The sequence below is a fragment of the Mobula hypostoma genome, chromosome 4 (genome assembly GCF_963921235.1).
Source record: "Mobula hypostoma chromosome 4, sMobHyp1.1, whole genome shotgun sequence".
In the NCBI taxonomy this organism is placed as follows: domain Eukaryota; kingdom Metazoa; phylum Chordata; class Chondrichthyes; order Myliobatiformes; family Myliobatidae; genus Mobula; species Mobula hypostoma.
In genome coordinates this window covers 25,696,763-25,709,837 of record NC_086100.1, presented here as the reverse complement: position 1 = coordinate 25,709,837, position 13,075 = coordinate 25,696,763, and the positions used below count along the sequence as shown (strand labels likewise).

At 40.2% G+C, this 13,075-nt stretch overlaps 1 protein-coding gene across 3 annotated transcripts in view; it reads right to left on the bottom strand.

The window, feature by feature from the left end:
* The window catches only part of atr (ATR serine/threonine kinase), a 134,200-nt gene that overhangs the window by 74,484 nt on the left and 46,641 nt on the right, over positions 1-13,075 (bottom strand). For 2 of the 3 annotated variants that reach the window (XM_063045415.1, XM_063045414.1), the window contains exons 10-15: positions 12,331-12,593; positions 6,060-6,253; positions 5,515-5,615; positions 4,737-4,908; positions 1,434-1,604; positions 408-602 (exon numbers count right to left, since the gene is read on the bottom strand). In XM_063045415.1, coding sequence (XP_062901485.1) covers positions 408-602; positions 1,434-1,604; positions 4,737-4,908; positions 5,515-5,615; positions 6,060-6,253; positions 12,331-12,593 — 1,096 coding nt within the window. Of the gene's footprint in view, positions 1-407; positions 603-1,433; positions 1,605-4,736; positions 4,909-5,514; positions 5,616-6,059; positions 6,266-11,963; positions 12,045-12,330; positions 12,594-13,075 lie in introns of all 3 variants that reach the window. The other variant, XM_063045416.1, reaches the window with a different exon arrangement.

Here is a 13,075-nt window from a genome sequence, read left to right as displayed (position 1 = left end):
TTCATAATCCAAGTACCAGCATTACAGATTTAAATAAAGAAAAAAAATTTAAAGCAGAAGGAGGAAAAATTAAAGGGTTTTCCGAAACTTCACAGAAAATTTATCAATAACAACTGGTAGCTCACAACTATATTTTAAACAATCCCCAGAAAAAAAGTGGTAAACAATCTGCATCCCTTTCCAAATGCAACACATCAGCCAGGTGAATGAAACACTGAAGCCCACACATTTTCCCACAATGTCTGCAACTAATACTGGTTATCAGAGATGAATCAGAGCACCTCTGGGATATAAAAGCTGATGAGACATTTCTCTTGCAATGCTGTTTCAACATTTTCAATTGGACAGTAATTTTTTAGCAAGCAAAGCAAACATAAATTGACATTAACTGCAACAAATAGCCTTACCTGCAGATAATGTAGACTACGTTCAAGTTCATCCTTTGAGCAGGAACAGACCAGATGGGAAAAGATGTACTTAAAGTTGTTGATCAGAATTTCTCGGCGATTCACATTCAGCTGCTTGGCTATGGTCCGGATCAATAATGAAGATGTCGTACTGGCCTTTGCAGCCAGGTATGGCAACAGAGATTGTAAGGTTCGCTGGAAAACAAAATATTACCTTCTCACACGCCAGCTTAAATTGAGCAACGCTCCTTTGTCAGCTTGAGTACTGACTCGACAAACAATTGTGTAGGACAAGCAAATCATAAGGCAGTTTAATACGATGCATTACAGTAACCCCAATTTCTCTGGACCATTATATAACTGTTAAAACACTTCCTCACTATTTTTGCTCTACTTATCTTTAAAATATATTTCTTATTGTAATTTATACCATATTTATAATATATTTTATGTACTGCACTGTGCTGCTGCCACAATACAACAAATTTCATGACATATGTTAGTGATAATAAACCGGATGCTGTTTCCATAGCAGAGCAATAGATTAACTAAAATGCGAAGGGCAAATCTCTATCAACATGCAGAAAAAGAATGCCCAAAAATTCAATTTACATCATCTTTTCTGAAAATTATGTAATCAATAATCATTTTGGAATCATCGTATCACCTAAACTCGCCCAGCAAGACATTTGGTCTCCCTACTGCAATTTTTACGGGAAAAGAAAGAGGGCAATGTGGCCAACATCCCAGTCATAATCACTTCTCAATCTGTACTACTCTAAACTGTGAAATACTGGATGATAAAGTCACACAAGTGAAGTGTGCAACTACACCATAGAAAGGATAAATAACTGAAAATCTAAATGTTCACCATTTATTTTAACAAAGAGCCTCAGGTTTCTGAACAATACATTAAAATAGTAATTCCTTAATACCTGGGTTTAAATATTGTACAAAAAAAGCTTTTTTTTAAAGATTTGCTGTTACATTCTTATTACTTAGAGAAATGCAATACTATTTACATACCGTCAGGAAGCGGTTTAGATCAGGAAAATCAAATACATGAGCAACTTCCGATAACATATCGAGTGTAATCTGACGCTGATGATCCAATTCCCGATGACCCAACTCTTTACTCTGGCTTCCAGTACTACCACCGGCTGCCAGATGCCTTGTATGCAATGACTCCACCAGGAACTGCAAAACAAACACGACACTGGTCAGTGATAGCAGCTTAGTCCACAAAATGGATTTCCCTCAAAAAGATTCTAGAGTTTAAACAACACCCATCTGAATGCCATCTTAAAAAAAATCACATCAACATCACATCAACATGAGCTTAAAATTAACAATACATAAATTGCACCCTTCATGCTTTTAGTTCATAACATTTCATGCATCATAAGACATAAACCCTCTGGTCCAAGACTCCCCCCACTATTGAAAACATCCTCTCCACTTGAGATTCCTCATTACCCCCCCACCCATTCTTCCAAACTGCAGCAAATACAGGCCCAGAGCTATCAAACCCTCCTCATACATTATCTAAAATTGTTTATACATAGATTGTATGTCCATAAAGTGACATGAGGCACAGGAGTGTATGTACATAAGGTGACTGACAGGAAATGATAAAGAAGTGGTGGTTGGGAGTGTGGAGGGGAGGGTTAATGGGTGGATGTGTTGATCAGCCTTGGGGAAACTAACTGTTTTTGAGCCTGGTAGTCCTGGCATGATTACTACATAGCCTCCTATCTGATGGGCGTGAGGCAAACAAACCACATACAGGGCGGGTGGAATCCTTCATGACATTACAAACAAGAGAAAATTTGCAGCTGCTAGAAATCTGCAGATCCAACAGGATTCCACCACCAAGCACATTTTTCCCTCCCTCCACTTTCTGCTTTCCGCAGGGATCGCTCCCTACACAACTCTCTTGTCCATTGGTCCCTCCCCAATGATCTCCCTCCTGGTACTTATCCTTGCAAGCGGAACAAGGGCTATGCCTGTCCCTACACCTCCTCCCTCACTACAATTTTGGGCCCCAAACAGTGCTTCCAGGTGAGGCAACACTTCACCTGTGTGTCTGTTGGGGTCACTTACTGTGTCCAGTGCTCCTGGTGTGGCCTCCTGTATATCTGTGAGACCAGACATAGATTGGGAGACTATTTCACCGAGCACCTACACTCCGTCTACCAGAAGAAGTGGGATCTCCCAGTGGCCACCCATTTTAATTCCACTTCCCATTCCCATTCTGATATGTCAATCCACAGCCTCCTCTACTGTTGCGATGAAGCCACACTCAGGTTGGAGGAACACCACCTTATATTCCGTCTGATTAGCCTCCAAACTGATAGCATGAACATTTTCTTGAACTACCAGTAATAGTTTCCTCCCACCCCCGCCCTCTCCTTCACCATTCCCCATCCCCTTTTCCTTCTCTCACCTTATCTCCTTACCTGCCTATTGCCTTACTGTGGTGCTCCTCTCTCCTTTTCTTTCTTCCATGGCCTTCTGTTCCCTCCTATCGAACTCCCCCTTCTCCATCCCTGTATCTCTTTCACTAATCAACTTCCCAGCTCCTTACTTCATCCTTCTCCCTCCCAGTTTCACCTATCATCTTGTGTTTCTCTCTCCCCTCCCCCACCTTTTCAATCCACTCCTCATCGTTTTTCTCCAGCATTTTGTATGTGCTCCTTCATGATATTGCTGGTCTTTCTCCAGCAACTTTCCATATACATATGTCCTTGATAGTGTGGAATGGTGCAGGTGATGCATTGGGTAGCTCTGACTACCCGTTGTAGAGGCTTCCTGTCTGCCGCAGTGCAGTTTCTGTACCATGCAGTATTCAGCATGTTACAATGCTCTCTACTGCGCATCTGTAGAAGGTTATGATTCCAGATCTCTTCAACCTCTTCAGGAAACAGAACCCCACCACTGCCATGTCATTGGCAAACTTGACGGTATAATTACTCGGCCGTTTGGCTATGTAGTTGTGTGTGAGCAGTGTGCATAGCAGTGGGCTCAGCATACAGCTCTGGGGAGCACCCGTGTTGAGGATGATGAGGAGGGAGTAGCATTTGTGTATCCTATTTGATGCCCGTTTGTTGTTGTTGTTGTACTCTGCTTGAATCTCTGAATACGTGGCCTCGAGAGCTAATAAACAAAAGACTAAGATAACTGAGGAGTCATGGTGGCATTTTGTTTTAAAAGAGGGCCAATATGAAATGGAAAAAAAATATCAGAAAGGTGCAGAGGACAACAAAGATCTTTTCTCAAGAATAAGAACAAGCAGCAAGCCATGACTCAATGAAATCATACCTGTATTCGCATCAGAAAATCACAGATTTGAGCACTTTCCAGAAAAAGCCTTGTGAAAGCAGGTGTGCGTGTAGGTGTAGACTGGTTATTGTTCTACAGGTACTGGAAGGGAAGTGCAAATGGCAACTGCCTGACCCCACCCCCTCCTGGTCTGTGTTATACTAATGACCAAGCAACTAAAACAAGGGCTTTTGTTTCAAAAGCAATCCAGACCATGACATGAATGTAAAAGAATGCAAGGGAAAGTGCATTGTGCTCTAATAGGCAAATATAATTAGAATATCCTTTAATGTTAGTTACTTTATGATTTTATGTTGCAATGCTACAGCATTAAATGAAAGAAAATACAATTAATCACTTAAGATTATGAAGGCTGCTAAAATAACATTTCCAATTTAGAAATGATGTAACCTCTTAAGGCAAATCACCAAATTAACAGTACATACCAGAGGCATACGTGATAATGAAACACCAATAAAATAATCAAGATGGATTTTGAAGAAACAAAATCTGTATCACCATAATTAATTTTTCATTAATTTATTCTTAAAACTAATTTAAAATTATTCCTAACACATTAAGTTTCACCTCTGTTAACCCTGTGTCTAGGAGTTTTGTAGTTGAGATTCAACTTTTTAAGAACAAAACTACAGAAATTTCTATTCACCTGCTGGATATTTTCATTTTTCATACTTCCTCACTTATTTGTCAACTATTTTTTACTATTTCAAAAAGAATGTTTTCCAAAGCAAGAGCACTTCCTTCTTTGCTTAACATTACCTTTCAGAATTTAGAATAACACAAATCCATTGCAAAGCAAATTTGAAACTGACTCTTGTACAGTTGTCAAATTAACTGTGAATGGAACAAAATAAATAGCACAATCAACCCAGATTAGGAAGATCAAATGTAACCTCCACCAATATCTCAAATCTCCAGTTAGCAAACTGGAATCAAAATAGTCGAGGAAGGTGAGCTTCTAGTTATCAAGAACATTCTCAGACTCACCTGACAAATGGGCTTTTTGTACTGACTGAAGAAGGCTTGCAATTTCATACCCTTTGCTGCAGCTAGTGCTCTGATCTCGGTATAAGCAGCACCAGCAACATATGTAAACTTGGATAACAAACAATGGCACAGGTGTAAAAGAGCAAACGGAACCAGATCTCCTTTTGCAGCTCTGTTCGAGGATATGAAAGATATAAAGTTTATATAAATGTCAATACTTATGGATTACTCACACTTTTATGCATACTAGTGTCATAAAAATGTCATAATGAGTGAATTTGCATTCCAGATGTTGGTCAATAATTAGCAAAAGTAGTTTGTTTCAGGCAACCAGACCCTAGAGTATACTACTGGCTTTTTCCTGACAGGTGATGACAGCATCATGGTTTACTAACATTCTGACATCAGCATGTATACAACAGATGAGAAGTCCTGTATCATTGTGCCACAGCACTGTGACACCTTGTTTCAGTTCAGATTCTAAGTTTCATGAATTTAGTCGCATCAAGAGGCAGATCGGATCCTCAGTGGTTCATCAAAATGAGGACATTAGTCACAAACCACCTGGGGCAATACTGACCACCTAAGTTCTGCCTTCCTGGTGCTACCCAAGTCAGAAGATCAGGCAAGAGAATCATCTTGAAAAAGGAAAGGGAAACATATCTACACATATATAATATATATTCTTCTAGTTTCAAGTTATACTTAAATCAAATTTACAAAAGTCTACTTCTGTAGTTTTCAACAAGCTCAAACATTCTGAATCCTATTTACTTGCCTTCCTATTTCTCTGGTTGTAAGTATTAATGTATCTTTCAGCTCGTTGTCTCTTGAAATCTTTGCATTTGCATATGCCTCTTTCAACTTCGTTACAAGCAGCTGAAATTAAATTGCATACATTAATTTCATTAAAATATAATTTCAATATTAAATGAGACACAGGGATATGAATAACTACATGTACTGTCCACAATAACCATATATCACCAACAGAGCCAAGTAATTCATGTTGTTAATTTTCTTTTAGTGCAGATGATTGAAATCAGAAATAAAAACAGAAAATGGCATAAATACTCAGCAAGTCAAACATTTTCACAAAGAGAAAGAGTCATACTCAAGACCTTTCATCAGAACACATGCTGTTAGACTGCAGCTGGTGAGAATATTTGCGCTAAAAAATTTAAACTAAAACTTACTACTGGCTGATACAGAAATAAAACAATTAATCAGAACACTTATTTGCCAAGTATTCTGAAAGAAAACCAGAGCATAATCCCAGTAAAATGAAACATAGCTTCTTCCTACAAATCCAACTTTACTCACCTCTTTAAGTAAACTCTGATCCTCAGTTTCTTGGGATTCTATCAAATAATGTATTTTTTCACTAAATGCAATTCTGACAGCTTTATTTGGATGTTCCATGAGGTTCAATATTGCACTATTAATGGCCTTTGTATCCAAATCATTTTTTGTCAAATTCACGTACTTACACAAATAGGGAATACTTTGTATGAATGCTGTGGGGGGAGGGGGAGAAATGTAGAAATTAGTATTAACATATTAATACATTAATACCAAAATACTACTTAATAACACAGCCCTATTTTAATTCCTTATATCCATCTAAAACATTCATAAAGCCTGCAAAAATTATTAAAACATTATACAAAATATTTACCCTCAGAAAATCAGAAAAACCACGTCTCAAGTCCACAACCATGCTAGTTAAGTACAGTATAGTAATTTTTTTTTACTGTTATAGACAAATTGAGCAAACTCTAAGCCTAGTGCCGGGGTGTAGATAGATCTCTTTCAAAGGAGACGTAAGGTACTCCTTCCTTCTGCTAGCCTGCAGGTCACTCTTGGACAAGGTGTAGCACCTGCTTAGCCCCCCATCAGGTTCATGTGAAGCAATGGGAGCAGGTGGTAGATGGTCATATGAGCAGCTGATGCATATCACAAGTCCTGGTTGTGTGACCACTGATGCCAGGCAAACAATCTCTGAAGAGTATTGATAATGGTTGGGGTCACTGCTCTTGTAAAGACACTGCCCAGAAGAAAGCAATGGCAAAGCACTTCTGTAGAAAAATTGGCAAGAACAATCATGGACATAGAAAACCATGACCGCCAATGTCATGTGACACAGCACATAATGAAGATGATGAAGACATGTAACATCTACCTTCTGTATGATTTCTTTTATTTCAGTTTGCAATACCCACCATCTTCTTAGGATATATTGTTTGGAGAAATATTAATCTACACATGATGATAAACTCTGGTATTAAGTGAATGCTGGGGATTGGTTGGGACCCTTCAATTTCAGCTTAGATTAAATAGTTTTCAACACAGATTAGAATACAATAATGAGAAAAAGCAACAAATAACCTGCTGGAGGAACTCAGCTGGTTGAGGAGCATCTGTGGGGAAAAACAAGAAATGTCGACAAGAATTACATCAAGATTGAGAGGCGACATAGCCAGTGAAAGAGAGAAGGGTTGGATGAAGGGTTTCAACCGAAACATCAGATATTTATTAACTCTGTAGGTGGAGGCGGAGTTACAATGGCACTCAATAGCGACTCCTCCAAGTTCAGCTTCGGAAACAGTTTAATTTCTACCTTTGATGTCTCTCTTTTTTCTTTTCAGGGTGGATGGGGTTCTGTTGAAGACCCTGACCTAGAGATACACTCAGACTTCGGCTCTTTGTGGTGGCAGGACCCATTCCTGGGGGGTCAAGCTGCTGCTTGTGCGTGGGAAGGGGGAGTTTTGGGCTTTGGAGTTCTAACATTTTTACTGTCACTCATACTTTAGGGCTCTCTTTTGTTTTCATGAATGTATGTGAACAAGAATTCCAGAGTGTATATCGAATACATTTCTCTGGTATTAAATGAAACTATACAAACTATTCAACATCCAAAGATACTGTTCGACTCGCTGAGCTCCTTCAGCATTTTTTGTGTGTCATTGAGAGACAGACGACAGCAAGGTGAGGGAGGAAGTATGAAGGCTGGAGAGAACTGTTGGAAGGAGATAAGCAAAAACAGAGTCCAAAGCTCAACTCTAATAAGTAAAGTAAGTGACTTATGAGATCATTATGGGGGAGTTTAACAACAGATGAATCCAAAGTGGAAGAGGGGTGAATTGTGGTGTAGTCAGTGATGATTGGTTTATTATTGTCACTTGTACCAAGTTATGTTGAAAAACTTTGTTTTGCATGCCATCCATACAGATCATTTCAGCATATCACTATATTGACTGATTACAAGGAGAAAACAATAATAATGCAGAAAATAACTGAAGCTGATGATATAGTTACAAGGCATAGTGCAAGCAGACAATGAGGTGAAGCCAAGATGATATAATCTCTGCCCACCTCATCTACAATAGGTCCACTCAATAGTCTTATAATAACAAAAGAGAAATTGCCCTTGAATTGAACTGAACCGATTTTACATCCTTCACATACATGAGGAGTAATTATCTTTACGTTACATCTCCATCTAAATGTGCAATGTGTAACTTGTAGTAATTTGTAATAAGTAGTATGTACAACAGGACAGTCAAGATAGCAACCGTGGCTGACAAGGGATGTCAAAGACTGCATAAAAGCAAAAGAGAAGGCATTTCACATAGTAAAAATTAGTGGGAAGTTAGAGGTTTCTAAAAACCAACAGAAAGCTAATAAAAAAAAACTATAAGGAGAGATTAGGTGATAGATGAAGGTAAGCTTGTCAAAAATATAAAAGGTATATAAAGAGTAATAGAAAAGCACGAGTGGATATCCGACTGCTGGAAATTGACACTGGAGAGAAAGAAATGGAGGACAAAGAAATGGTGAATGATCTTTAGTATTTTGTGTCATTCTTCAGTGTGGAAAACAATAGCAGTATGCCAGGAGGGCAGGAGTGAGTGTAGTTGCTATTACTAAGAAGAAGGTGCTTGAGAAGGTAGATAAGTAGCCTGGACCAGATGGTCTATACCCCAGGGTTCTGAAAGAGATAGCTGAAGTGATTGTGGAGGCATTAGTAATGATCTTTGAAGGAATCATAGATTCTGGAATGGTTCCAGAATTATTCCAAAATGAAAGGGTTAACTTATGAGGAACGTGTGATGGCCCTGGTCCTGAACTCACTGGTGTTTAGCAAAATGGTGGGGGGAGGGGGGGTCTCATTGATATCTATCGAATTTTGAAAGGACTCATCAGAGTGGATTTGGAGAGAATGTTTCCGATAACTGGAGAGCCTAGGATCACAGTCACAAAATAGAGGGACATTCATTCAGAACAGATAAGGAGGAATTTCTCTCACCAGAGTGTGGAATTCATTGCCGCACATGGCTGTGGAGGCCAAGTCATTGAGTATATTTAAAGTGGAGGTTGACAGATTCTTGATTAGTCAGGGCATCAAAGGTTATGAAGAGAAGGCAGGAGAACGAGGTTGAGAGCAATAATAAGTGAGCCATGATGGATGGCAGAGCAGAATTCATGGCCTAATTCTGCTCCTATGACTCATAGAATAAATGTTGTTTTCCACTTTGCATTGAGAAAGAACAGAGAATCAAAAGAGGGTGATGCTTCAGCAGTTCAAGTTTCCAGATTGTTTATTGTCATTTCAAAGCTCAAAGTAGATTTTGTGCTCAGAGTACATATATGTCACCATATACAACCCTGAGATTCATCTTCACATGGGCATACTCAGCAATCTATGGAATAGTAACTGTAACAGGACCAATGAAAGATCCTGTCATCGTTCTCCAGTACACGAGTATAAAGGAAAACAATTGTTATGCCAGATCTGATGCAGCACACAAGATTCAAGGAGAACCTGATCGTTAAATTCACAGACGATACCACAGTGGTGGGGCTCATCAGCAAAAATGATGAAACTATGTACAGGGAGGAGGTCAAACACCTAGAGAGCTGGTGCAGGGATAACAACGTGATGCTTAATGTCACCAAAACCAAGGAGATGATCGTCGATTTCAGACGGTCTCAGCCTGAGCACACACCCCTCAGCATCAGCGGCTCCACAGTGGAGAGAGTGGAAAACATCAAGTTCCTTGGGGTGCAGATCTCGGACAATCTCACCTGGTCCAGGAACACCACTGGGATTGTGAAATGGGCCCAGCAGAGATTGCACTTTCTGAGGAAGCTTAAACAAGCATCACTCCCCACTAACATCTTAACTACATTCTACAGAGGCGTGGTTGAGAGTGTGCTGACCTTTTGCATCACAACCTGGCACTCCAGCTGCAGTGCTGTCGACAAAAAAGCCTTGCAGAGGGTGGTTAGAGGAGCAGAGAAGGTTAATGGGGTCTCCCTACCTTCTGTCCAAGACCTCTTTCAGAGTCGATGCCTCCAGAAGACATGGTACATCATTAAAGACCCCTCACACCCTCTCCATGAACTGTTTGTTCTTCTGCCATCAGGCAAACGTTACAGGAGCATCAAAATTAAAACCACAAGGCTATTAAACAGCTTCTTCCCACAGGCAGTCAGACTGCTAAATAGCTGCTCTACCTGACTCTGCTTTGGACATTTTTAACTTGCACTGGACACTTATAACTGATTTTAACTGACATGTGGCTATTGTGTTTTACTATTTATTGTTATGTTTATTACTTAGTGTTGCGTTTGTTATGTTATGATTGCACTGCTCCTGAGAAACGCTGTCTCATTCTGCCCTGCAGAGCTGATGTATGGTTAGAATGACAATAAAGTTTTTTGAATCTTGAAGAAAAACACAAGATAAGGAAAACTGTAATAAAAATCACAATAAATATAAATGCATCAAATAACTTGTATACATAGATTGATTGTACTGTATGTCCAGAAAGTGCCGCTCAGCGTAGAAGAGTCTGTACATAAGGTGACTGAGAGGAAATGATAAGCTAGTGGTGGTTGGGTGTGTGGAGGGGTGAGTTAGCGGGTGGATGTGTTGATCAGCCTTACTGCTAGGGGAAAGTAACTCTTTTTGAATTTGGCATTCCTGCCTTGGATGCTGTGTAGCTTCCTTCTTGATGAGAGGATGTGTGGGATCCTTCATGATATTGCTGGCCTTTATCCAGCACCTTCCTTGACGGTGGGTAGCCTACTGCCAGTGATGCATTGGGCAGTTTCTACCACCCATTATAGAGCCTTTCTGTCTTCCGCAGTGCAGTTTCTGTACTATACAATGATAAGCATGTTACGATGCTCTCATCTGCACATCTGTGAGTACAGATGTGCATAGTCCAGCTCTCTTCAGTCTCCTCGAAAAGTAGAGGTGTTGGTGAGCTTTCTTAATTGTGCAGAATGTGTTCTGGGCCCACTAGAGCAACACAAACAAAATGTTGGTGGAAGTCAGCAAGCCAGGTAACATCTATGAAAAAGAGTACAGTCGACATTTTGGGCCAAGACTATTCAGCAGGACACTCACCAATATGCCTTGTGGTCTCGGCCCAAAACGTCGACTGTACTCTTTTCTGTAGATGCTGCCTAGCCTTCAGACGGTGGGTGAGATGTGCACTCCCAGGAATTTGAAACTACTCATAGTTTCCACTGCAGTGCTGCTGATGAAAGTGGGCGTGAGTGGTGTAAGTTCTCCTGAAGTCCATCAACATCTCCTTTGTCTTATTGACATTGAGGAAGGGGTTATTTGCCTGGCACCAGGCCTTGCGTTCTGCTACCTCCTCTCTGTAGGCTGGCTGTCTCATCATTGTTGGTGATGAGCCCCACCGCTATCATGTCATCAGTGAATGTGACAATAGGGTGTTTGGCCATGCAGTCATATGTGAGCTTAGTGTACGGCAATCAGCTCAGGCTCAGCACACAGCCCCAGTGGGTAAGATCCATACTGCAGATGATGGGAAGGAAACGCAGTCATGAATCTTGACGGAGGTCTTTTGGTTAGCAAGCCCAACACTCAGCTGTACATTGGGGTATTTTTAACAAGGAGTAGGATTTTGTTCACCGAAGTCTGTGGGATGATAGTGTTGAATGCCGAACTAAAATCCAGAAACACCATTCTTTCACAAGTTTCTATGTTTTCAAAATGGGACAGGGCCAGGTTCATGACAGATGTTATGGCATCTGTTGTAAAGCAATTCTGTCGGTAAGTATATTAGTGAGTGTCCAATGTGGCAAGAATGGAGCTCATGAGATGTGCCATTATCAGCTATTCAAAGTACTTCATGATGATTGGCATCAGTACCATCAGGCAGTAGTCATTTATATCTGAAGGCAGAGAGTTCTTTGGCATAGGGATGATGGTGGCTGATTTGAAGCATGTGGGGACAGCAAACTGTTTGGGTGAAGTATTGAAGATATCTGTGAAGACATCAGTGAGCTGGTGTACTGAGTACTCAGCCTGGGACATTGCCAGGCCCAATCTCTTTATGGGGCTGACTTTCTGTAGAGTCCTTAAGACACAAGATATAGGAGCAGAATTAGGCCATTCAGCCTATCAAGTCTGCTCCACCATTCCAACATGGGTGATTCCGGATCCCGCTCAACCCCAGATACCTACCTGCCTTCCCAACATACCCTTTTGTTAGTGCACAGACCTCAACTCCCTTCTATCAAACAGCTCAAACTTAACTGACACCACACTCACCCAATTTTACTGAAGCAGGCATTGTCTTTTCAATGAGTACAAGGAATGGAATAAAAACAGAGGGCCCAACTACTGGTCCGGTCAGTGCACAGTCCCCTCCGATACTGATATTACCACAGAGAAGGTCATAATCTTCACTTGGAGACAATGAGTCATACTTTGGAAGCAACAGTTCAGATTTGCCTGAAAGCACACAGGCTATCTTTCCAACATTACTGGCAAACTCTTCATGCACCAAAATGGAGTTATCTTGGAGTTTGTTTCTTAAAAACAAAAAATTTCGGATCAAAACAATGAAAATCATACACAACATTGATAATCATCTCCAGTTATGGTACAAAGACAACACGAACTTAAAATTATATTGCATCTCTACTTCAGGAGGATTCCACAGGACATTTCACTTTGTGGAGAAAAGGAAGGGTTACTCATTATATGAAGAAACCTCAAAGAAAATTGTCTGAAGATGCTTTGAAACCAAAAACATGAATAAGATGGAGATATTTCATAATTCAGTTCCAGAAAGGAGAATCATAACAGTTTCAAGATGTTTGGTTGGTCAAGATCTCTGAGGATCTAACCTGGTCCCAACATATCGATGTAGTTATAAAGAAGGCAAGACAGTGACTATACTTCATTAGGAGTTTGAAGAGATTTGATATATCAACAAATACACTCAAAAACGTCTATAGTTGCATTCTGATAGGCTGCATCACTGTCTGCTATGGAGGGGCTACTGCACAGG